This window comes from Perognathus longimembris, chromosome 12, assembly GCF_023159225.1.
Source record: "Perognathus longimembris pacificus isolate PPM17 chromosome 12, ASM2315922v1, whole genome shotgun sequence".
Classification (NCBI taxonomy): Eukaryota; Metazoa; Chordata; class Mammalia; order Rodentia; family Heteromyidae; genus Perognathus; species Perognathus longimembris.
The window spans coordinates 29452544-29478347 of NC_063172.1; the positions used below are offsets into that span (position 1 = coordinate 29452544).

General features: G+C 33.7%; 1 protein-coding gene and 1 pseudogene across 9 annotated transcripts in view; one reads left to right on the top strand and one right to left on the bottom strand.

The window, feature by feature from the left end:
- Positions 1-25804, bottom strand: part of Vps13b (vacuolar protein sorting 13 homolog B) — a 535466-nt gene that overhangs the window by 377299 nt on the left and 132363 nt on the right. For all 8 annotated transcript variants that reach the window (XM_048359303.1, XM_048359299.1, XM_048359305.1 and 5 more), the window contains exons 18-19: positions 16091-16225; positions 14173-14346 (exon numbers count right to left, since the gene is read on the bottom strand). In XM_048359303.1, the coding sequence (XP_048215260.1) occupies positions 14173-14346; positions 16091-16225 (309 nt within the window). The remainder of the gene's footprint in view (positions 1-14172; positions 14347-16090; positions 16226-25804) is intronic.
- LOC125361068 lies at positions 20096-20532 on the top strand (annotated as a pseudogene). Its single transcript, XR_007212870.1, has one exon. The product of XR_007212870.1 is annotated as a histone H3.3A-like (transcript).

The following is a 25804-nucleotide window of genomic DNA, read 5'->3' on the forward strand; positions in this document are numbered from 1 at the left end:
CCGTGATTTACACTTCAGCTGATGGCTGCAGCCCAGCATCGTAACACCACATCACAAGAAGGAATCATACTACAAACTGTCAGTCCAGGAAAAGAACCAAGCTCAAAATACAAATACTGCTTTTGCTAAATGCATATAATTTTCATTATTATAAAGGTGATATATAACAAGGTTACAGTTACATAAGTCAGGTAATGAGTTTATTTCTTTTTGAACAGTGTCACTCCTTCCCTTGTTCTCTCCATTTTTCCCTTCAACGCCCACCCACAAGTTGTATAGTGCATTTTCAACACAGTGTGTAGTGAGTATCCCTGTTGCATTTGTTCACCCTTTGTCCCACCATTTCTGTGCCTTCTCTTACCTTCCCCAAAACAGATAAACCTACAAAGAGAAACAAAAGGTTAAAAAAAAAAAAGCCGCAAAGGGGGAAAAAAACTCCTGTTTCCATTTCTTGGAGTTCATGTCCATGAATATTATTTTATATGATCAGATGCACATAGATATTGAGCCTTTGTGATCTTCTCCTAAGAGACTCCTCCTTTGTTCTTACTGTATGAATATCTAGAGACCTGTGTAATTTATCACATCCCAGTGTATTTTTTGTCTTTCACCATCTAGTGTATTACTTGCAGATTTATAGGCACATTCTAGTTACCACAAATGAGGGAAAGCATGAAACCTATGTTTCTTTGCATCTGTTTTACTTTGCTTAATATATTTTTTCCAATTAATAACTGAGCTAAAGACTTAAGGAGAGACTTCTCAGAAGAAGTTTTTAAGAATGGTCAGTAGACACAAGAAGAAATGTTAACATCCCTAGCCATAAAAGAAATACTAATCAAAATTATATTTATATTCCACTTCACCCCAGTTAGACTCTCCATTATTCAAATAAACAAATAAATCTTAACAATAACTGATGGGGATGTGGCAAAAAAAAATGCTATTACACTGTTGGTGGGAATGTAAACTTGCTCAACCACTCTGGAAAGCAGTATGGAGATTCCTCAAAATACTAAACACAGAGCTTCCTATCTATAGCCCAGCATTCCTGGGCATTTATCCAATTGACCACAAACTAGACCATACTAAAGCTACCTACACAACTATATTCATGCAGTATTGTTTATCATAGCCAATATATGGAATTAACTCAGATGCCCCTTAGTAGATGAATAGATTAAGAAAATGTGGTATATATATGCAATGGAATTCTACTTCATCAGAAAGAATCTGTCAGGAAATGGAAATACTTGGAAAAATTATATTAAGTGATGCATATAACTTTTGTGTCATCACAAAAACAGTGCTGATCCATTAAATACCAGGGCTCATATGTTTTTTTACTTCACTGTGAAATAGAAAAATAATTCTAGGAGATAATCATTGCTTTTCATAGTAAAAATATCTGTTCCTGTATAAAAATGTACTCAAGCATTCTAAAGGCAATTTTTCAAATAAACAGATTCACAACTTCACTGAATATTTTGTTTTGTACTTTAACAGACAATTAAATAACAATAAAAGAAAAATTCTAACCATACTTTAAAAAGCAGAAGCCAAGTAAGAGTTGGCATACAAGAATGCCTATTTGTGAGAAAACTAATCATAATGACATAAGTAATTTGGTTGAAAATAAGTACTTTGGAAAGGAAATATTTATAACTGTATAATGCTGGCAAAATATAAGATACAACATACATGAGTGGGAGATGACTCAAAATCTTTATCAATAATTGGTTAATTACAGAAAGTAATATTCCCATGAATATATATGCATAAATATGATTTATATGTACATATAAAAGAATTCTTATGAAACTGAGATCATTAATGAGTATTTTAATACATGACCATCCTGCAGACTCAACAAGCAATCTACTATAAAGCTATTCACCAGTAGTCAATACAGGTTTACATCTACATTTGTTTACTCAAGGTTTAATATTAACAATTTCCTATGACATAAAATACCCTTATTTTTATGTCAGTGGGAACTTTCTAAAATCAGGTTTCTTTCACAATTTGCCTAACAACATATAGCAAAGATGCTTTGTAACTAGCATAAATAACATGACCATCCTAATATCTGAAAATAAAACAAGTCTCTAAAACACATATACATTTATTGGAACTAGGGAAGGGAAGGGGAACATCAAAATGGAGAAACAAAGGGTAAAAGGCAAGTCAATGCAACAGCAATACTCAGAAGACAATAAATATGCTGTAAACCAACTGTACAACTGGGGGGGTGTCAGAAGATGGGAGAAAAATGAGGGAGGAGGTAATAAGTTTAATAAGAAATATGCTCACGGCCTTATGTATGAAACTATAACCCCTCTGCACATCACTTTGACAATAAATAAATTTTTTAAAAGCATACAGTCTAAGAACTGAGATTGTGAAGGATAACTCCTTTTGAATTGCTCATAAATTTTGCTAAATACATCTGCAGAGACTTTGTACCAATTTATACTCCTACCAGAATTTTATCAAATTGCTTATCTCATTACAAATTTCTCAGCTTTCAGTTTAATCTGTAATTCTAGCAACTCAGGAGATAGAGGAAGGAGGTTAGCCAGTTTGAAGCCAGCCACAGCAAAATCAGGAAGATATTAGTTTTTTTAAAAATCCGAAATTTTAAGTACTGGTCAATTTCACAAGTAAAACAATTGTTCCTTAGCATTTTAATGTATTTCTCATGTATTTCTAATCATTTGGCCATTTTCCTGTGATGTATTTATATTCTGTTACCAAGTCATTATCTATAGTTTTGTTTTCTATGTTTCCTAGTATATTCTTGCAGATATTTCTACAATTTCTCTGATTTCCACATTTTAAAGGAAATAAATTAGAATTTTACCAATCAAAGGGAGACATTTTTATTGTAATATCTACACAAGGGCTTCTGACCACTTATATGTCACTTCATTTTTAATATTCACACAAAAAATACAGTAGAGTCAATTAAATTAAAATGTCATAAGCAATAAAACATTATTTCTGTGAAACTTAGAAACTCCTTCTTCATATGTGTGAAGATGGGTGGGGGGGTGCCCAATATAAGAAAGAAAGAGAGAAACAGAATGAGGGGGGGGAGTTTTCTGTACAATCAAGATCCCTGCAGAGGAGTTAGAACAACTAGGAAAACGGAGTAGTAGCAAATTCAAACGTGATTTTCATCCCTAGTGTTTTATAGGAAAGATACTACAAAAGCACTTTCAAATGTAGGATAAAATCACAAATCACATACAAAGCCACAATTGGAAAAACTAAAAGTTACTTGGGTTTATATGACTTTCTAAAATACAAAATAAAAAGTGAAGTAATAATGGTGGCATTTGACCATGTAAAAGATACTTAAATATTATACATTTTGTAGTTTTGTTTACTTTCAGTTAATTTCTAAGCTGTACATTCTTATATACTAATTTACTAATGAAAATAATCTTTATTAGCTTTGAATATCAGTTTACTTTTACTAAATAAATGGTAAAAGATGCCAAAATTTTGACCCTGTGCTATAAATGAGGGAAACAACTGGTTACCCAGAGGCTCATTGGATTTCTCCCTCTGGCTTTCATCCAGAATCCAAACTGTTCAAAGGAATAAGTAATTTCCTGTTGCTGTTGAAACTGCTCCTGACTCCTAGCATCCTGATTTAACCAAGGCACGTGAAGGATTCTAGAAGTAGGTAAAAGATTTGCTCCTTAAGTATTTTGTACTCACAGGTTTATAAAGGTAACTTCAGAATAAAATCAAATTAGACAGATCAGCTGAGATACAGAAACAAAAAAATACTTAGTTTACAATGTTCCTAAGGATATTGCATTAATCCTCAAATCAATTCTACTAAATACATAAAAGCACCTTATTTTGTTAAATAAGAAGCCAATACCCAGAAAAGATGAGTTGTTTAAACTAATACAATTTACAATGGATAAAATTAAGTCTAGAATAACAGAATATAAGCCCCTTTATCTAACAACCTCTTATTACTTATACATCTGTCTTAATACATAAGAAATTACAGTACAAACACTGATTCATCATTATATGTCTATACACAGAAAATGTGCAATAAAGTAATGGATAAGTGAAAATGTATGACTATGCTGAAAAACAAATACAATAAGAATATGAAGATGGTAAAGAAATATTAAAGAGTAGTCATTCAATAAAAAATTTACAACTAAAACATAAAGTAACTTCATGATCTAAAAAAGAATTTAAGGGTTTATCTGTTTTAATATATAGAGAGGGATGTTAAAATATATGTTGACATGAACATCAGTAAAGTTCCACTATTATTACTTTAGGTAGAAATTTACATTTCTTGTTCTTTAAATTATTGTGTGTGTTTCCAGAATTACAAGCAAACAATGCATATTCTGCAAAGCCTTTTGATTGTGTATATACTGATACCATTCTAAATGGAAAAAATGTTTTTAAGTAATTGGCAGGATAAAAACTTCTCCAACTGAAAATGCAACATTCTCAATGTACTCTATCCTACAAATTATCATAATCCTTATACTTAAAATTCACTTTCTTCATCTATTCCCACAACTAGTTCATATGGTGAAAAGATCAGTACATTTACTTTTTGCATAACATCTTTAACATTTGCTCTCCTGTCTATGCTTGTGAGTCAATGTAACATTTTGAAATCCCAAAGTTCTGAGAAAAACATAAATCCTTGTCTCACAGCTGCTGTTTGACTCTGGAAACACATGCATTTTCTTTTCAACCATTTACCATCAAAACTCCCAAAGGGCTTGGGCTAGAGAACACCTGCATCTCTTCATTTAGTTCCAATAACAGAGCCCAAAGTCCAAAATTACAAAAATAGACGCTCTGTTCAGCTGTAGTTACATCTTACCCTTAATTCCCGTGAACAAAAATGCTAGGAGCATGAAATCATTCAGGCAAGCTCTGTCATCAAGTGGGTAAGATTTTTTGCACCAGAAGCCCAGTGGGAACATGATAGAAAACTGGCAACAATTACAGATAAAGTACATAGTAAAGTCCTCAGGGAGCCAAGAGGAAATGTAATAAGATAGATGGGTATAATTTTTACACATTTATCTCCCATCCACAAATGTGAATTGTCTTTAATTGCTACAATATATAAGCTTTCTTACTCATCAGGTCTGTCAAAAATACTAAAAACATAACTTCAAGGCAATTCACTTAATTCTACATTATGAAAACTTTCTTTAAAAAAAAAAAGACATTCCCTATAACTTGAAATTTCCAATGTAAAACACTGTCTCCTTATATCTCCTTAGCAATTCATATTCTTAGCAACAAATTAAATGGTGTGTGCTTTCTGGCATGTTTTAATCAACAAGATCAACTCCTCAATTTAACTAACTTTCCCAACACAAGAACTATAAATATCACTTTTGCTTAAGGATTACCAAAAGTTCCCAATATTTGATGAGTAAATACAAAAAATTTATAAAAATCTAACGAAGTTGTTTCTAAAACTTTATATTGACTTATGAAACTAATCACACCCAAGAAATATGAAGACTGGCTTAAAGTTTTGTTATATTTAAAGATTATTTTACCATGAACACTTGTCTTGCATTATTTTAGAACAGATTCATAATTACCTAATTTTACTTTGCTAATCTTAGAAACTAGTTTGCTGAGTTGTATATATTAAAAGAAAATAATGGCTCTAAAGTTGGTGGTATGTTTGTATAACCCTAGAACTCAGGAGTACATAGCAAGAAAATCACCTAGACTACATGGCAAGAATCTGCTTCTTCTCCACTCTCCCAAAAGCTTGTCATTAGCTTACAGAGTGACTACAGTTGAGTAGACACTTCAAAAGATACCTTCTTTATTAATATGAGACCAAAATAAACTAGGTAAAATTCCATACGAGTCATTATAAACAGCTCCTTATAGATTCATAAACTAATATAGACATCAAATATGGAACATTATCTCCACAATTAGTTCATGTAAAAAAGACTAATTGCCTAAACTGGGTACCAGTGGCTCACAGCTATAATCCCAGCTACTCAGGAGGCTGATGATTGCTCTTTGAAGCCAGCCCAGGCAAGAAAGTCCCTGAGACTCTTTTCTCCAGTTAACTACCAAAAAAAAAAAAAAAAAGCCAGAAGCTATGGCTCAAATGGTAGAATGCTACCCTTGAGCAAAAATGATCAGGGAAAGAAAGCCCCAGCACCTAAGTTCAAGCCCCAAAACCAGCATACACACACACAAAAAGACATAATCTTCAGTGGCAAACAAACTAAGATGAAAGCAGGCAAAAGTAAGTCTACCACATGAATCTAAGAAATGTACATAATATATACGTTGTGTTATGCAGAATATTGTGCTAAGTTTTGGAGTGATATTTTTAAATAGACCTTTTTCAATCATGCAGTAGAAATAATAAATATGACAATCTGAACCATATGAGAAATGACTAAAGCAATGCTATAATATTTAGAGTGAGCTTATTTAGTTATAGTAAGAAAAAAAAGTTGACAATCAGAAGAGAAACAGGAGGAATTGAGCTAGTCCTGACATCTTCAGCATTAAGAGAAAAAATGACAATATAAGTAAAAATCATTATTAATTAAATGTTATGTCATAAATTATTGTGTTATAATTATGCTATAAATATTATTATGAATATCACTACAAATAATACTGAAGTGACAATGCAGTTCACATTAGGTAAGAAAGCTATGCTACTTATTTTTCAATTTGTCAGGCACCATTAAAATATCTTTAGGAAAATGGTTAATGAATGACTAACCATGGAGTTCGGATCTCAAATGAAAATAAAGATATAAATTTATGCTTGGCTAGTAAAAGAAGTAGTACTAATTCAATCCTTCAAATATAAAGGAAAAGAGCAATAACACAACATTAAAAATAACTGTTAGTTTTGGGCAGAGACTAGTAAACAACATAACAGACCTTATAGAGACTTCTCTCTCCACATATATACAGGTGAAGAAAAAATATTATCAAGAGTAAATGCTAGAAATTGAAGAAAATTGGGAAATAAAGCTAAATGATTCCGCTTGGTCAGCTTCATATACAGCTGAAATAAAATTTCAAGTCACTTATAAAACTAGATAAAAAAAATTGAAGGCCAATAAACAAGATCTAATAATGATTAGAAATATTTAACAGAGGAAGAACAATGAACAGAGATTTTAAGACTGAGCAGAGAATAAAAAAGCAAGGATATATAATGAGAAGAAAAAAAATCATATGTATAGGTATAATGACAACTGAAGGGGCAAAAATCACCAGTTCATCTAAAGCAAACAGAGGAAGCCATGTAAAAGTAGATTCCTAATACTTAAAAACAAATGATACTCTCTAAGTTCTTTTGATTCCAACTTGAATGTTCTCCATGACTGCCTTATACTCCTAATCAGATACACAAATTTATTTATGCATTAATACCATGACTGAAAAAGAATATTTGACAAGAAGAACTTGTTATGTCATGAACAAAATGTAGCGTAATAACAAAAGCTAAAGTTTATATTTAATCGGAAGAAAATTATTTCAAATACATGCAAAAGTATCAAAATATATCATATTATACAAACACCACACAAAAGATAGATATATCAATTATAATTAATAAGGCTTTCTATCTATAAAGAAAGTAGAGAAGCATTTGTTTGATTTCTGATATCAATGCAAATGTTAAGAAATGTTAGTGTCATTAAATAGTCAGAATAGTCGGTATACTGAATTTCCACAGGTATCTTCAACTCCTTCACTGTAATCAGAATCAGTCAAGTGCAAAATGTAGGGCAAACTGCAAGGGAAATGCTAAGGCTTCAAAGAGGAAGCAATGTCATGAAATCATGACATGTGGCTCTTTAGACAGTGCTTAACATAAAGTAAGAAGATATTAAAAGTTAAAAACTTCTAAGGCTGAAGGATGACATGCCTTGCAATATAGATACCAAGGTTAAAAGACAAAATGCTAAAAAGCTTAGGGTATGGAGTAGAAGTATAATCTCAAAGCCCAATTTTAGGTTCAAAGTCTGAATTGTTAGGCAGGAATAAGTCATTTCACTTTCAAGCTTCTACTTCTTCCACCATTCAGACAAATAATATTCATTTGCCTGAAAGTCTTATTTTATAAAAGCTGTTTGAATAAAAGTTATGTTCAAATTGTAAAGCTATTTTATAATGTGTTTCACTACTATCAGTAACATTGCTTATCACATTAACTCCTACTTCCCATTAATAGCCTGCCTATTCTCTCACGTTCTGATATTGGAAACCGATGCTACCTGACTAAGCTCCTCTTAAAACTCACTTCTTAGCTTACTTTTATATACCATTCAAAATACTTCTAGTTCTCAGCTTTAATCCTCTCTCCTTCAATTTGGAAGCATACACACCATGGCAGCTGTCTTCCACACATCATGCCATGATCCTCAAAGCCAATTAGTATGATCATATTTCAAATTTATAAGCCCATGGGAAAAGTTTATTAACAATGTCACCTAGACATCTGTCTCTGAGAAAGACAAAGGGAGTAACTTGTACTGTCTTTAATTTTTCATCTAGAAGGAGTTAACTGCCCAGAATATTTTATTTTTAATCAGAAAAGACTTGTTTGTCTCATTTTCATTACATGTTAAAGCATCAAAAAAAGTTTGCTCATTCATTCACTGACTATTTACATTTGGTGAATTATTGGCCCAATACTATTCTAAACAATGAAAATATGGAAAAAGACAAAAATTCAAGTCCAAAAACATAAAAATCTAATAGCAGAAAAAGAAAATAGCAAAATAAATCTGTAGTGTACATCAGAGTAGACTATGATAAAACTAAGAAAACACAGGGAAGAGAAAAAAATCAAGAAGTATGAGTTACTATTGTTGTGTATGTACATGAGTACAGGCAACCATGAGAGAAGGGGAAAAACTTAGACACAGTAGCCAGAAAACTACTTTCTGAGAGACTGATATTATTCAGTAAAGTCTCCAAAGACAGTTCACAATTTGTAACCATCTTTTATTTCTCTATACCATCTGTCATATACATACATACAAGTACCCAAACATATTTCATTTAAATCTTGTTACATGATCATACAATTAGTCAAACATGTTAAAACTGGTTTTGAAAAATCCTTATGAACTTTCTAAGTCATTATCATAAATACCTAAACCATAAATATACATGGTAGGCCCAAGGTAGGTAAAAAAAAACGTTAAATTTCAAAATTCTCTAAAATAAAGTATGTGAACACAGCTCAAGTAAAAACACATTATATTGTAGGATTCAAACACATCAAAAGGAAATTTTTCAAAGAATCAAATACATGATCACATTACAATTTTACATACAGATCCATCAATATCTCTAAACGTCACACTAATGTTGAAGATTAGGTGAATTTCTTAAACATCATGAAAAGTTCTGAAACTTTACCCTTTAAATACCATAGGTGTCACAGATAATATTTATTACCCACCTTAGTTTTAGAAGCATGCAAAAAGTTGAAAAGAAAATTAATGTGACCCTAGAAATAGATTCAATTTACAAACAGTAATATGAATATTAAGAGAAATAATACATACTTATTTAAATATATTTCACTCTTTTACTAAATGTGTTTATGGAAAAATGAAAAGCTACAGAAGTCCAGCTGGAGAATATGTAACAAATTCAATTAAGATTAATCCTTTCTTAGGTATCAAAACTGAAAATGGAAGGTCTAAGTGCTTTAATGAATAGCATAATAATCTCATGATTTGAAAATAAAACCTACCAAAACTACTAATATTATGACTAGTTATATAAAAGAGGCTACTCAACAGCATATTGAAGTAACATGATTAAATAGTCATCAACAAAGCTATTTGCTTATGCCTACCTGAAACAAAGATATTGAAAAGAAAATAGTCAAACCTGGTCCACTTTCTGTTCTCATAAATTTTAATTAGAACATCATTAGGCTCTTTCATTTATATATAGTAAATAGCCTTTATTTTGGCTATAACAACAGACGTAAACACATGGAACAAGAGACCATGGTCCACAAAGCCTAAGATATTATCTATCTGCCCCTTTACTAAAATATTTTCCAATCATTGTCTTAAAAGATTGGCAAGAATTTTACCTGTAGGAACACTTCTGGTTTGGATCTAGAATTCATCCTCATATTATTCTATCTTTAGGATTCCAAAATATTCACATCAACTAATGTATTTTATTTTCTTAATAATAATAATAAAGGCAATGCAATACAACTACTAAAAGGAATGCATTTCTCATTATTTTATTATTACATATCAATGATACAAAATAATAATTTTCATTGGTATTCCTTATATACATGTAATATACTTTGACCATGTTCTCCTCTATTACTCTTTCTTATTACCTCCTCTTCATTGCCCCTTCTAGCTTTCCACATCCCTAATCATCTCTCTTCTACTTTCAAGACATTTTTTTTTTCCTTTTTGGGTTTTTCTTACTAAATTCTATGCATGAGATAAAACAAATTACTTCTCAGAGACTGGCTTTGAGTTCACTTAACATGATGATCTCCAGTATTGTTTTCCTACAAATGACATAATTTTGTACTTCATTATGGCTGAATAACCTCCAAAGTATAAGTACACTACATTGTTTTCATCTATCTACCCACTGATGGGCACCTAGATCTGGACTAACTCCATAACTTAGTGACTGTGAATAGTGCTACAACGTACATGGCATGCAATTAGATGCAGGATAAAATATGGAACCAACCCAGATGCCCCTCAGTAAATGAATGGATAAAAAATGTGTTACATATACGCAATGGAATTATATGCCTCTATCAGAAAGAATGGCATTGCCCCATTCATAAGAAAATGGAAAGACTCAGAAAAAATCATACTAAGTGAAGTGAGCCAGACCCATTGGTAATGTATATGTCTAGGGTAGTCCTAGCAGAAGACCACAATAGCTCAATAGCTATGTACATATGAATACATAAGATGATGCTTAGCAAAATGAACTCCAAGTTATGGAAATAACTGGTTTATCAGTGTTGTTGTTATGTTCAACGTACCACATGAAATTATGTCATTTTCTTTTGTCTTTATTCCCCAGGGCTTTGCCCCTGATATCACTGTAACTGATTTTGGTGCCCTGTGTATTGTATATATGTTTATCAGAACTAGGGAAGGGAAGGGGAACATCAAAGAGTAAAAGGTGAACCAATTTAACAGCAATACTTATAAAACTATATGCTATAAACCAACTGTACAACTCAGGGTGTGGGGAGGGGCGGTAGGTAGGTGGGAGAAAAATGAGGGAGAAGGTAACAAGTTTGATAAGAAATGTACTCACTGCCTTATATATGAAATAAATTAATAAAAAAGAATATATGTAGGAGTGGTGGTCAATATGATAGTTGTTTGTATGGTTTGTTTATGTTGAGATAGGGTCTTACTATGTAGTCCATGCTAGCCTGCAACTCACTTTGCAGGCTATGCTGGCCTCTAACTTGCCATTCTCCTGACTGAGGCTCAAGAGGGAAAAGATGTGAGACAACATGCCAAGCTGTTAGTTCTATTTTTAATTTTTTGAGACATCTAATAGTGGGTAGTCCAAGTTACATCACTACCAACAGTGTGTAAGGGTCTCCCCCATCCTTGCCAACATATGTGAATTTCCATTTTCTTGACCATAGTCATTCAAGCTATGGTAAAATGAAAATCTCAATATAGTTTTGATTTGCTTTTCCCTGATGGTTAAAAATGTTGTACATTTTTTCCATGTATTTACGAGGCATTTATACTTCTTTAATAGAAAAAAATGTTTGGGAGATTTGTACATTTATTAACTGGATTATTTGCTCTTTTAGTGCTTTTTTAAGTTATTTATCTAATCGAGATATGAATTCCCTGTTGGATAAATAGCCGACAAAGATTTTCTCACATTATATAAGCTATCTCTTCAACTTGATGATTGTTTCTTTTGTTACCAGAAAATAAACTTTTTTTATTTACTGCAAGTTCAATTGCAAATTCTTGTTCTGATGTCTTAACTACTGGAGTACTATTGAGATAGTCATTGCTTTTGCTGAAATGTGCCCCTATATTTTCCTCTAGCAGTTTTCAAAGTTCCAGGTCTCCCATGAGGGTTTTTTATACGTTAGAATTGATTTTTGTACAACACAAGGACAGGTATCTAGTTTGAATCTTCTTACACCTAGATCTTGAAGTGTCCCTCTATATTTTCTTCTAGCAGTTTTCAAAGTTCCACATCTTCCACTAAGGTTTTTTATACATTTCTAATTGATTTTTGTACAATGTGAGAAATAGAAATCCAGTTTTAGTCTTCTACATGTGAATATCCAGTTTAATCAGCACTACCTACTAAAGATGCCGGGTTTTTCTAATGTATGCTTTTGGTACCTTTGTCAAAATCAAAGTGCTCCAGCTCTGTAGGCTTATTTTTGAGTTTTCTATTCCATTATCTTACAAAGGCTTGTGTTCATGCAGGTACCAGGCTGTTTTTGTTAGTATGTATTGCTTTTTAAGAAATGTTCTCTAGAGAAGCACAGTGGCAGGAAATCCTCAGACTAGTCTTTCAAATACTAATTTCCAGTTTCTATTGTGACTACCACTTAGTTAAAAATTAAACTGTAGTAAAATTTGTCTTCAAAACGTAAGCTAGATGCTGGTGGTTCATGCCTACTTCTAGCTACTCACAAGGTTAAAATCCAATGATGATAAAAATGCCCATCTAAAATATAACCCAGTAAGAAGCCAGGGTGGAGGTAAAGTAAAGTGGTACAGCACCACCCTGGAATTGGCATTCAAAAAGGGAGGAGGAGCTGGGAATGTGGCTTAGTGGTAGAGTGCTAGCCTAGCATGCATGAAGCCCTGGGTTCAATTCGTCAGTACCACATAAACAAGTGGTAGAGTAGCTCAAGTGGTAGAGTGCTAGACTTGAGCATAGCACAGAGAGGGGACAGAGCCCAGGACCTAAATTCAAGCCCCAGGACCAGCAAAACAAAACAAAAAACCCAACAACAACAGCAACAAAAAACCTGCTTTTATGTTCTTACATGTATTTATTTGTGTATTATTTTAATAAAGACCTTAATTTAGTCTTTGCCTAATTATCTACAAGTTTTTTGCTGTTTCTACTTTGAATTAAGTAGTGCTAAACATAATTCCTATAGAATACAACACTTCACTTATGCAAGTATTTCAAAATGTTCACTGGAAAACAAACCATGAAGAAATCTTTTTTAGGACATCCCTTCAAGAAATTTTATGTTGCTGCTTTATTAGCCTCACTGACTGACCACCTACACTTTACCAATTATGTATTGGCCAACTGAGCTTATAAGCTCTTAAGATACTGATCTATCTAACATCTTTCCCTAATATCTTTCAACAAGAAAGGTACGATTCTACTATTGTGGTGAACAAAATGAATTGATTCTCTTTAAGGCACAAGTGATAGTAGAAAAAAATACAAACCTAAAAAAAGAGATTTCAATTTCTATTTTTAACTTTTGCTTTTGTTTTTGTTGTTACTTCGACTGTCAAATCTTGTCCGTTCTACAAAATTACAGAAGGTCCAAACACCTAATTTCAATATGACACGCTGTGGGTCAGTCAAAGAGCACTGGTTTAGGAAAATATATGTTATATGACATGCTAAATTTTAGAACTCAGCTGAACTTTATAGATATAAATCTCAGACCAGGGGCTGGGAATATGGCCTAGTGGCAAGAGTGCTTGCCTTGTATACATGAAGCCCTAGGTTCGATTCCTCAGCACCACATATACAGGGGGGTAAAAGGCCAGAAGTGGCGCTGTGGCTCAAGTGGCAGAGTGCTAGCCTTGAGCAAAGAGAAGCCAGGGACAGTGCTCAGGCCCTGAGTTCAAGCCCCAAGACTGGCCAAAAAGAAAAGATAAATCTCAGACCAAGTGTTACAGACACACATAAATCCTTTATATAAAATAATTATTTAATATTACTTAAGATGACACAAAAATATTTCCTCTGAATTTTAGAAAATTACAACTATAGAGAATGCACAATAAACACACACCATTCTCTTTCTCTTTTTAAATGCCAATTTGAAAAGTGATTCTGGGAAAGAAAATGCAAAATACGAAGTAATGAAATGTTGAAACTTACCAGAACTGTGGCAATAGTCCATATGTTGTGGAACTTGGATGGTGAAGGCTATCAAATCTGGAGCTAAAAGAGATTCTGGCTTTCTAGTCTCATTGAGCCACTTGGTACTATGAAGGTCTTTGGTGTCAGAAGGACCTTGAAGCAAGGGAACCAATTTCTCTTTTCCACTGTCACCTGAGTAAAAATAGTTATTGAAACAAAACAAAAAAACTCTTCAGCGATGCTTGGTCTTAAAACATATAAATATGAAAACATGTCAATTATATTTCTTAATTTTAGGGATACATTTATTTGATAACCTATAAGTCTGACTGATAAAACTATTTTAAATGTTCCTGGTTGTGTTGTACTTATTACATTTTATGGTACTGGCTTGCACTTAGTAGGCAGGCACTCTAAAAATGAACCCTGTCTCTGGTCTTTTTGTACAGATTTTATAAAGCATCATTTTTTGGTCTGGCACATGCATGCACCATGACCAATCTATTTTACTGTTCATATATAGATAGAATGACTATACACCAAGCTATTGGTGGGTCTTTTCTGTGTGCCCAGGCTAGCCTGGAACCACAATCTTGGTAACCTTAGGTTACCAAGTAGCTAGGATTACAAGCCATAAGCCAGCAGTTCCCAGTCTATTTTTTATTCTTTTATTAATCAATTTATTTACTATCAGAGTGATGTACAGAAGGGTTACAGTTTCATGCATAAGGCAGTGAGTACATTTCTTATCAAACCTGTTTCCTCCTCCCTTATTTTTCTCCCGTCTTCCCTCCTCCCCAAATCTCTCCCCCCACCAAGTTGTACAGTTGATTTACAGCATAAAGTTTTTTAAGTATTGCTGTTGCACTGGTTCATCTTTTACCCTGTCTCTCCTTTTTGATGTTCCCCTTCCCTTCCCTAGTTCTGATAAATGTATATACAATACTCAAGGTACCAAAATCAGTTACAGTGACAACAGGGTTCATGGAGAAGAAAGACAAAAGAAAATGGCGTAATTTCTCACGGTATGTTGAACCTAACAACAATGATAAACCACTACTTCCGTAACTTGGAGTTCATGTCACTTAGCATCATCTTCTACACAGTCTATTTTTAACATTTAAAATTTGATTTAAATTTTTCTAATAAATGTAGAATATGTTCAATTTTTTTTAAATAATGGACTGTAATCCCAGTTACTCGGGGGCTGAGATCTGAGGACTGAGGTTCAAATCCAGAGGTAGGCATGAAAATCCATGAGATTCTCATCCCCAATTAAACACCAAAAAGTCAAAAATAGAGCTATGGCTCAAGTGGCAGAGTACTAGCCTTGAACGAACAAGCTCAGTGTTCTGATGCTAAATTCAAGCCCTAGGACTGGCACCAAAAAAAAAGGGGGGGGGGATATATATACATATATATGTATGCATGTATCAACATAAACACCGGTTTCTAAAAATGCACCACAATAATTACAATTGTTATCTTATCTTGAAATTTAGTCTGGGCTGAAAATATTACAAATAATTTAAGGAAAACATTATGAAATAAAATACTAGTAGGAAAATCAAAGTCAGTTATAACTCTGAAAATAGCCAGATTTTACTTAATCCTGCATTACTAACATTTTATTTTAATATTTAAGTGTTACATGTAACTCCAAATTCCCCCAAAAGTATCAGAATAAATATTATTTTTCCCCTTCATAACTAATCTTAAAACTCAAGTTCCTTTTTTAAATAAAAATTAATTTGTTAAAGTCAAGAAGTATCATCCTGGCACGATTAAAATTTTTTCTAAGGCAAATTAAAAAAATTAAAACCTCTGATTCATAGGAACAATGAGTAAATTCTTGTTTCAGTAACGCTCCTTGTAAAATGCAAGGCCAATTCTCCTATACAGGCAATAAAGTTTTACACGATCCAGCTGCACATACCTGGGGCTTTGGCACAAATTTTTATTGATCCCATGGTCCCAGAGGCACATTTGACCAATGATGTGCTGCAGTACTTCAATTCAAGATTCTGGATTGAGCCCTCAAGAGTTGGCAGGGGATTCTTAGATTTCACACCTAATAAAAGAAAACTGCAAATGTACTAGCCGATTGAATTTAAATAATTTTTATACTCCTTCACCAAGGCATTTAAACTTAATTATACTTTAATTATCTACCTCAGATGTTCTTACAGTATTTGTGTTAAGTTTCAGAGTTCAGTGTTTAAAAGGTGAAAGGATATAATTTTTAAATAAATGGGCTGAACTCTCATAACTATATTATGCACTGAGTTCTTGATTAGTCTAGTTCAAGAAATAAAATCAAACGTACAAATATTTACTTTAAAAACAGGAGAGTTTTTAAAATAAATTTGACTTTATAATATTCTTTTTGAAACATATTTATTTTGGTGAAAGTATTTATAGAGAAAGCTACCAGAGTAACAAAATGTATTAGTCACACGGAATGAAGAGATATAAAATAAGGTTCTTAACTTAAAGCACATCTTATAAGCAAAAGGAATTTAATACATGTACGAATTTTATCAATCAACAAAAGAGGTAAATATTATCATATCTACTGCATACTACTTGTTGAAGGATAAAGGTAATAATTACCATAAAAGTGGTTGATCTGAAAACTTAATCGGAAAGGTAGAGGCAGATAAGCCTTAAGAATATGGTTCTGACATACTGGCAGTGGGGATTAATCATAACCACTACAAGGATTCATCATCATTATCATCTTCATCATCTAATTAACTTAAAACTTACTATGTGTTATGCATAAAAAATTACTCAATCCTTGCAAAAGGCCTCTGATATAGACACTATTGCCTAAAAACACCTGTTGTATTAAGGCACAAAGTTTATAGAAATTTCCTAGATCACAAACAGAATACTAAAGTACCCTCAAGTTCAACAGTAATAACTAGTAGTATCTAAACATGTATGCAATAAAGCACACATTTTAGAAACTTAGAGGCAAATACCCAAGGAGCTGAAAAAAAGTAGTTATTCTAAAAAACAATGTTGATTACTGGAAGGGCTACCTTTTTTGTTACAAGCTCTTCAAAATTGTAATTTACTAAAAACAAAGCAAAAGGCTATCCAGAACCTTCTAGCAGCCAGAACCCATAAAAGTTTGCTAGGTTCTTGCAAAACATATTCTTGGCATATAATCTAGCAACTGTGTTCTTTAGTATTTACCCAAAGAATTAAAATTTAAATCCATACAAAATCCTACACACCAATATGTACAGCAGGTTTACTCATAATTGTAATAGCTCTCATTATAATTACTGCAGCTTAGTATACTTGCCTAGCATTGCATGAGGCCCTGGGTTCTATACCTAAAACTGCAAGGAGGATAGGGGAGGAGGACCAAAACAGTCTATGGACTATACAATTCTAAGAATATAACCTTCTAGAAAAAGAGAAGAATGAGAAGGCTGGGAATATGGCCTAGTGGCAAGAGTGCTTGCCTCGTATACATGAAGCCCTGGGTTCGATTCCTCAGCACCATATATATAGAAAATGGCCAGAAGTGGCGCTGTGGCTCAAGTGGCTGAATGCTAGCTAGCCTTGAGCAAAAAGAAGCCAGGGACAGTGCTCAGACCCTGAGTCCAAGCCCCAGGACTGGCAAAAAAAAAAAAAAAAAAAAAAAAAAAAACTTCGAAAAAGAGAAGAATGAATACAATAAAAATATCAGTAGCTACCTGGGATTGAAAGTATTCAAGTCACAGATATGCAGAGCAGAGAGGATTTTTAGGGCTGTGAATATACTGTATGAACCTGTACACCACATTGCACAAACCAACCGGATGCAAAACATTAAGCTGAACCTAACTATGGACTTATATGATTATGTGCCAATGTCAGCTTATCAGTAAAGCAAATGGAGGATGCTGATATTGGAGGAGGCCATGTATATGTGGGATGAGTCAGAAAAAGGAAAATGAGAAACCTGTGTGCCTTCTTTTCAATTGTACTGTGACCCAAAACTGTTCTTTTCAAACAGCCTTTTTAAAAATGTAAAATAGTAATAATAACAACAACCTGCTGCTTTCCATGCCTATTTACTTAAATTTGATCAGTCAACTCTATTATGATTCCAAGTATTAAAATGTGAGGACTTTAGGGTACAGAATTGGGGTAAATAATTGTTTTTATTTGGAAGTAGGTAGAGCCTAGTTCAATAACTAAAGAATTTATACAACATCTATACAGTCTGATAAGAAGAAGCAAGAACTCATTTTATCTGAAAAAGGAAAAATCACTGCATGTACTTTAAGGAAGAGAATATCAGATAGTTTAGTGCTGTTCTTCAAATACAAATCTATTACAAATCTTTCCTTGACATCTTCATTACCATATGTGGGAATATTTTAAAATGAGCCTATGCTGGCAGATATCATCAGTTTCATTTTCCCCTAGTTGTCTAATGGAGGTTTGCTCTTATCTTTAGCACACCACAGGTTTACCACAATATGTCTACTTAGGGGTCTAGATTTACTTTTCCTGCTTGAAATTTATGATGCCTAAAATGAAAGTTCACGTTGGGTATTAATCATGTCAGGGGAAAAAGTCTAAATACTACTTCTGCTGGATTCTCTTTTTATGAGAGTCTATAAAATATAAAAAAAAAAACCTCTCATCCTGGTATCCAAGTCAATGGATCTGTATTTACCATTTTCCATCTATACGATTTCAGTGCTGCATTCTGGGTAGCTTCCTTATAAAAATCCTTTAAGTTCAGTAATAATGTCTTTGAAAGTTTTTAATGTGCTATTTATCCCTTCTAATAAATTCTGGCCATCTATAATATACATATATCTTGAAACATTTTCTAGTTTTTCCTGCTATCTTGCCTCTAATACAGTGGAACTCTTTTACTTATTTAATCATTTTAAACATAAATTTCATAGTTTTGAATAATTACCTAACAATCTAGAATTCTAGTTCGGCCACTGAGAGTTTCTGCTCACTCTTACTATTAATAGGATATATCATCATTTACTTTACACAATGCTTTCTTTTGCAAATACATTACCAGAGTTCAAAGAATATGCAAGAGTAAATATCTGTATTTATCACTGGTTACCCAGATATGTTACAAAGCCACCCAGGATCATATTTAACTTACTCCCCTAATGATTCCTAAATAATACAGGAAATTAAAAGCTAACTGAAGACAGGTCTGTGGTCACAAATTCTCTGGGAATGCACTTTCTTCCTTCCCAATCAAGGCCACCACAAATATTCTTCATTCATTTGGGAATGAACAAAAACGTTTAAACAGTCTACCTTCACAGTTGTGAGCTTATGCAAGTGGCATGTCATTTCCAACTCCCCCTTTCTGGTCTCCACCTCCTTTTGGTGATTCAAAGTAAAGCTCATTGATTACTAAGGTGGCCACAGTAAACCATGCCAATGTAAGCAGCAAGTGCTTGTTTTGCTCACTAAAAGAAAAAAAAAACTTTTGTTTTCCTTCTTCCTACTCCTAGTGCTTCTTCCTCCTTTCTTTTTTCCCTACCTTCCTCGTTTTCCGTTTCTTCCTCCTGTTCTTGAATTTTATTTTTCAGAACAAGTGCTATATATTTTCTAAGTAAAAAGAGATTACAAATGAATATTATCCTCCCTAAGATTCCATCCACAATAAATAAGGGAGTAACCGGATATGCAATGACATAAAATGTACTATGCTCTAAGGTAATTGCTGTGTTTCGGTTTTCTCATCTGTAAATTAGGTATGTTACTAGCTGACTAAGAGTAATCATGGGCACTGACTGAATGGAGAAAATTAAGCACTGCATTACAGAAAATAAAAAAAAAATAATAATAATAAAGTAGAACTGTGTTCGCAAACGCCGCCGCGCCATCGCCGCTCTCCAACACCAGCGCCGCCTCTCGCCTCTCTTTCGCCAAGCTCCAGCCAAAGGAGAAGGGGGGTGAGTAAGGCCTCTCTATACCATGGCTCGTACCAAGCAGACTGCCCGCAAATCCATCGATGGTAAAGCACCCAGGAAATAACTGGCAACAAAAGCCGCTCGCAAGAGTGCGCCCTCCACTGGAGGGGTGAAGAAACCCCATCGTTACAGGCCTGGTACTGTGGCACTTCGTGAAATTAGACGCTACCAGAAGTCCACTGAACTTCTGATTCGCAAGCTCCCTTTCCAGCGTCTGGTGCGAGAAATTGCTCAGGACTTCAAAACAGATCTGCGCTTCCAGAACGCGGTTATTGGTGCTTTGCAGGAGGCAAGTGAGGCCTATCTGGTTGGCCTTTTTGAAGATACCAATCTGTGTGCTATCCATGCCAAACGTGTAACAATTATACCAAAAGATATCCAGCTAGTACGCCGCATATGTGGAGAATATGCTTAAGAATCCATTTAAGATGGGAAGCATTTCATTTTTAAAGTTCCCCCCTCCCCCTTTTCTTGTTATCAGTAGGTCTGAATGTTAGATTTCCCCCCCCCCCAATTGGGTCAAAAGGTACCTAAGTATATGATTGCTAGTGGAAAAATAGGGGACAGAAATCAGGTTATTGGCAGTTTTTTCCATTTTCATTTGTGTGTGAATTTTTAATATAACTGCGGGGATATAAAGCATTAATGCAAGTCAAAATGTTTCAGTGAACAAGTTTCAGCAGTTCAATTTTATAATAATTATAAATAAACCTGTTAAATTTTTCTGGACAATGCCAGCATTTGGATTTTTTTTAAATAAGTAAATTTCTTATTGATGGCAACTAAATGGTATTTGTAGCATTTTTATCATATAGTAGATTCCATCCATTCACTGTACTTTTCTGAGTTGTCCTACATGCAAACACGTGTTTTTAATGTTGTCTGTCTTCTGTGCTGTTCCTGTAAGTTTGCTATTAAAATACATTAAACTACAAAAAAAAATAAAAATAAACAAAAGTAGAATTTCAGATATAAATATTTTCATAAATTCTCAGTATTTTCATTATACAGTAAAATTATAGTAAGTAATTGTAGTAGTTATACTTTTTCAAAATACAGTAGAAAAATCTGGACTTGTGAAAATTATGATGAGATATTAAGATACTATTGCAAAGAAACAAATATAAATTTTAATACAAACTATTATTTTAAAAATTTTACAGGAGCTTTGAATGTGGCTTAACGGTAGAGTTGCTTGCCTAGCATGCATGAAGCCCTGGGTTTGATTCCTTAGCACCACATAAACAGAAAACATCAGAAGTGGCACTGTGGCTCAAGTGGTAGAATGCTAAGCTTGAGCAAAATGAAGCCAGGGATAGCGCTCAGACCCTGAGTTCAAGCCCCAGGACTGGCAAACAAAACACAAACAAAATAAAAAATTTACAAAAATCAAATATCTCCACCTAGCCTCTAGAACTCTAATACCAGGTAAATAGTAGCTACGGTTTATAATACCAATTATTAAATGACAGAGTTTTATATTTTTCCTATATATAAAAGTTCTGGGTTGAAATGATAAATAATGCTTGCAGGCTAGTTATGATGATTTATTAATAACACCACATATAACTTTAAAAGTATGCCGTGCAAGATGAGATATAAAATAAAAATCCCAGGGAAAAAAGCCAAAATGCCTACTTATTGGATAAGGTAGTTTTATAGCACAGAAGAAAAGGAAATAGAAGAAACTAAATTCTTAGTAAAACCATTGGCATAGATATGTTTTTAAAAGAACTGCTATGCAAAAGTTCCATTAAAATATACTCTATTTGAGGAAAGGAACCATCACTTAGACACAGTAAAAAAAAAAAAACTAAGTATTTTTAAAAGTCAGAACAACATACTTTGCCTATATAACCTGTGGAATGTGGCAAAGATTTTTAATTATCTTAACATAGAGAACAAGGCTAAATGACTACCAAAAACAATGAGAAGTGCTAATCAGGGACAAAACTATCTCTGAAATTAACAAAACATAATGTGTGCTGATGTGTTTAGAAAGAGCTGGTAAAGGGCACACAAGAATTAAAAATGAAAACAAACACACACAACAAAAACAAGGCAACACTCTTAAAATGTACAAACCACCTAGAAAACATTCCAGGACAACTAGACTTGTAGGCTAATTGTTGAACTTTGTGGTAGAATTCAGAATGCCACTAGCGGAATAGAATTTATGAAAGAAGAATGATCTTGTCCAACCACTATGAAAACTTTAAGCATTTTTTTTAAACAATAAGCTTTTTGAGTAGGAACTCTGATTGCATACAATTAAAATTCAACTTTGCCACATCCACCACTGCTTTCCAATTCACATCAGTGACAAAAGCCTACTACCTCATATAACTCTGGAATATCTCTCAACATCTAGAGCAATCAATTGCCTTGGCTCAGTTTACCATCATGATACCTGTAGAACATCATCTTTCAGAAAGAAGATTGCTTCTATACTAGACTTTCTAAAACTGACTGAAAAGATAAAAATTTTATCTGACCTTAATTAAGGCCATCTACTAATAGGTGCACTGAATTTAACCCACAAGTCTTCCATTCCTTTGCTCATTCATTTATTCAATAATTATTTACAGGCTGGGAAAGTGGCTTAGTGGTACAGTGCTTGTCTAGCATTCATGAAGCCCTGGGTTCGATTCCTCAGAACCACACAAATAGAAAAAGCCAGAAGTGAAGCCATGGCTCAACTGGTAGAGTGCTAGCCTTCAGCAAAAGTTCAGGGAACTGCCCAGACCCTGACTTCAAGTCCCAGGACTGGCAAAAAAAAATAAAATAAAATAAATATTAAAAATAAGAATAATTTACAATCTAGATGTACAGGACTAGTAAAAAGAGATTTTGTTTGTTTTTTACATTACATTTTGTTTGTTTTTTAAACTAACATAAAATAAGCCAAAACTGATAAGTATTTTACCTACTCTCAATCTTAGGAAAAACACCTCCTTTTTTTTTTTTTTTTAACATAATCACATACCCTGTAGGAAAATAAGTTCCCATATCCTGGCAATACTGCCACTTGATATAGTCATTTAGACATCTTCCTTCTTGACCCCTCCTTGTCATATACACAAGTTGGCGCGCGCGCGCGCACACACACACACACACACACACACACACACACACACACCCCCAAGTTCTTAGTCCCTCAGTTCTATTTACAGGTCTACATGTATGATAAAAATGAAAGCAAACATACCACAACAAAAACAAGGCGACACTCCTAAAATTTACAAACCACTTAGTTTTGTTCCAGGACTATCTACAAATTAGTTGGGGGTTTTGTCCTTTTGAAGGTCAAAGGATAAAGCTGAAATACTTTTTCAGTAATTACTTGCTTGTTCAGATTTTTTGTCAGCCAAGTACATGAAGCTCATGGCCCTGATCCTAGCCACCCAGGAAACTTAGATTGGAAGATCAAGGTTCAAAGCAAACCCATACAGACAAATCTGAGACATTCCAATCTCTAATTAACCAGCAAAGGCCAGAAATACAGGCATGGCTCAAGTGGTAGAGCACTAGCCATGTGTGAAAAACCCCAGGGGAGAGTACATGAGTTCAAGGACCAAAATACACACACACACACACACACACACACACACACACACACAGAGTCTTCCCTTTTTTGGCATACTATTGTAAGTTATTAACACTAACCTACAAAACAGTTATAAACTCAAAACTGTATCAATATCAGTTCTTTTTCAAAGAAACCTACAATAATCCATTATGTCTCAAACAGCCCCTGTAGAGGAGAAGTAAGTATATGTCATACATGCAGTTCTCACTGTGTTGCTGTGTGTCTTGCTTAAGATAAGGTCAGAGCTCCTGACAATTATCACCAGATGACTGGAATTGAACAAGAACTGAGATATATTTCTTTGCTCTGTCTAGGTGGTAAGATTGTTAGATCACGCAAAATTTTATTAAATAGAGCAAATATACTAGTAAAAATCTTATGTCCCAAAAACACCCACTGCAAATTCTTCCTCAACTTTTCAGCAGTTTGATGAACAGAAGCTGTCAGAAGTCCAATAAACATTGAGAGTCGTAAATGCAGACATAAAGAGAAAATCTGGCCCAGTTCACTGCTCTTTTAGCATTTGGACTTGTTAACATAATTTCACTTCCCAAAACTGTAAGACCAACTGGGTAGAACATTGTTTTTCAGCCTTTCAGTTTGCCAAGCCTAGTAAACAAATTTAAGCTTTAACATGTCAAACACAGAAGCTTAGAAATAGATTAAATGATTCAAAGAGAATTTTAGTAGTAACTTATTTTTCTTTTTTGCTCACTTCTACTTCTGAAATTCATCGTACTTGGACTTCTATGTTTATCAATCTTATTTTATTACTTTATTTTTAATGACAAGTTATATAAAGAGTGCTGTTTCATTACATGTATAAATTGTAGATTTGTCACATCAAGCTAATTAACTTATGTATCATTTCAAACATCATTATTTTAATTTATTTATTGGTATTATAAAGGTAATGTATAGGAGGGTAACAGTTACCTAAGTCAGGTAAGAGTACATTTCTTTTTGAACAATGTCACCCCTTCCCTTGCTCTCTCCCAGTTTTTCTCTCCTGCCCCCACCTACAAATTGTATCCTTCATTTTTAACTTACGTGTCTAGTGAGTACCACTGCTGCATTTGTTCACCATTTGTCCCATCATTTCTGTGCCTCCCCTTACACTCCCAAAGACAAGTAAATGAACAAACAAGCCAAAAGGAAAAAACAACAGCAACAACAAAAATACACCTCTTGTTTCCACTTCTTGGAGTTCATTTTGATAAATAATTTATATGATTAGAAGCACATAGCTTTGTGATCCTCTCCTAAAATTTTTCCTTTGGCAAAGGGGTAGTAACAATGTTCAACAAGAAATGTACTCATTACCTTACTTATGTAACTGTAACCCCTCTATACATCACCTTTACAATAAAATTAAATTAAATTTTTAAAAATTTCCTCCTCTGGTCACACTCTGTGTGAATGCCTAGAGGCCTGTATAATTTATCATGTCCCAGTGTATTTTTTTAATTTTACTATCAAATGTTTTCTGGTAAGAAAATTGAAAGTCCTTTTAGCTACTTTGAAATATGCACTCTCATAGAACTTACTATACAATAGATCACTAGCATTTAATCTTTCTGACAAACGAAAACTTTGTATACTTTGATCAGCATCTTCCTTTTCCCCCTCTCATAATCAACATTGTACTCAACTGCATTACCATCCAACTGCTCTGGATCCATATTAAAGTGATTTGGGATTTATCTAAATGTGCCATTCAAAAGGGTGTGTGTGTTGTGTGTGTGTGTGTGTATACATGCTGATTGACCCTTGGCTTGTTTCCATATCTTGGCTACTATAAATAATACTGAAATAAACATGGGAGTACAGAAAGCTCTGTGATACATTGATTTTAGTTCTTTTGGACTATATGCCCCAAACTATGATTTTTGCTTAGTGCTTCTTTGAAACTGATTGTATAATTCCTTGCTTCTTAATAAAGAAGTGTTTGTAGTTTGGAAGTCATTTTGGCTTTGTGTTTGAGATGCACGTAAGAATTATAATAGGGGCTGGGAATATGGCCTAGTGGCAAGAATGCTTGCCCCGTATTCATGAAGGCCTGGGTTCGATTTCTCAGAACCACATATATAGAAAACGG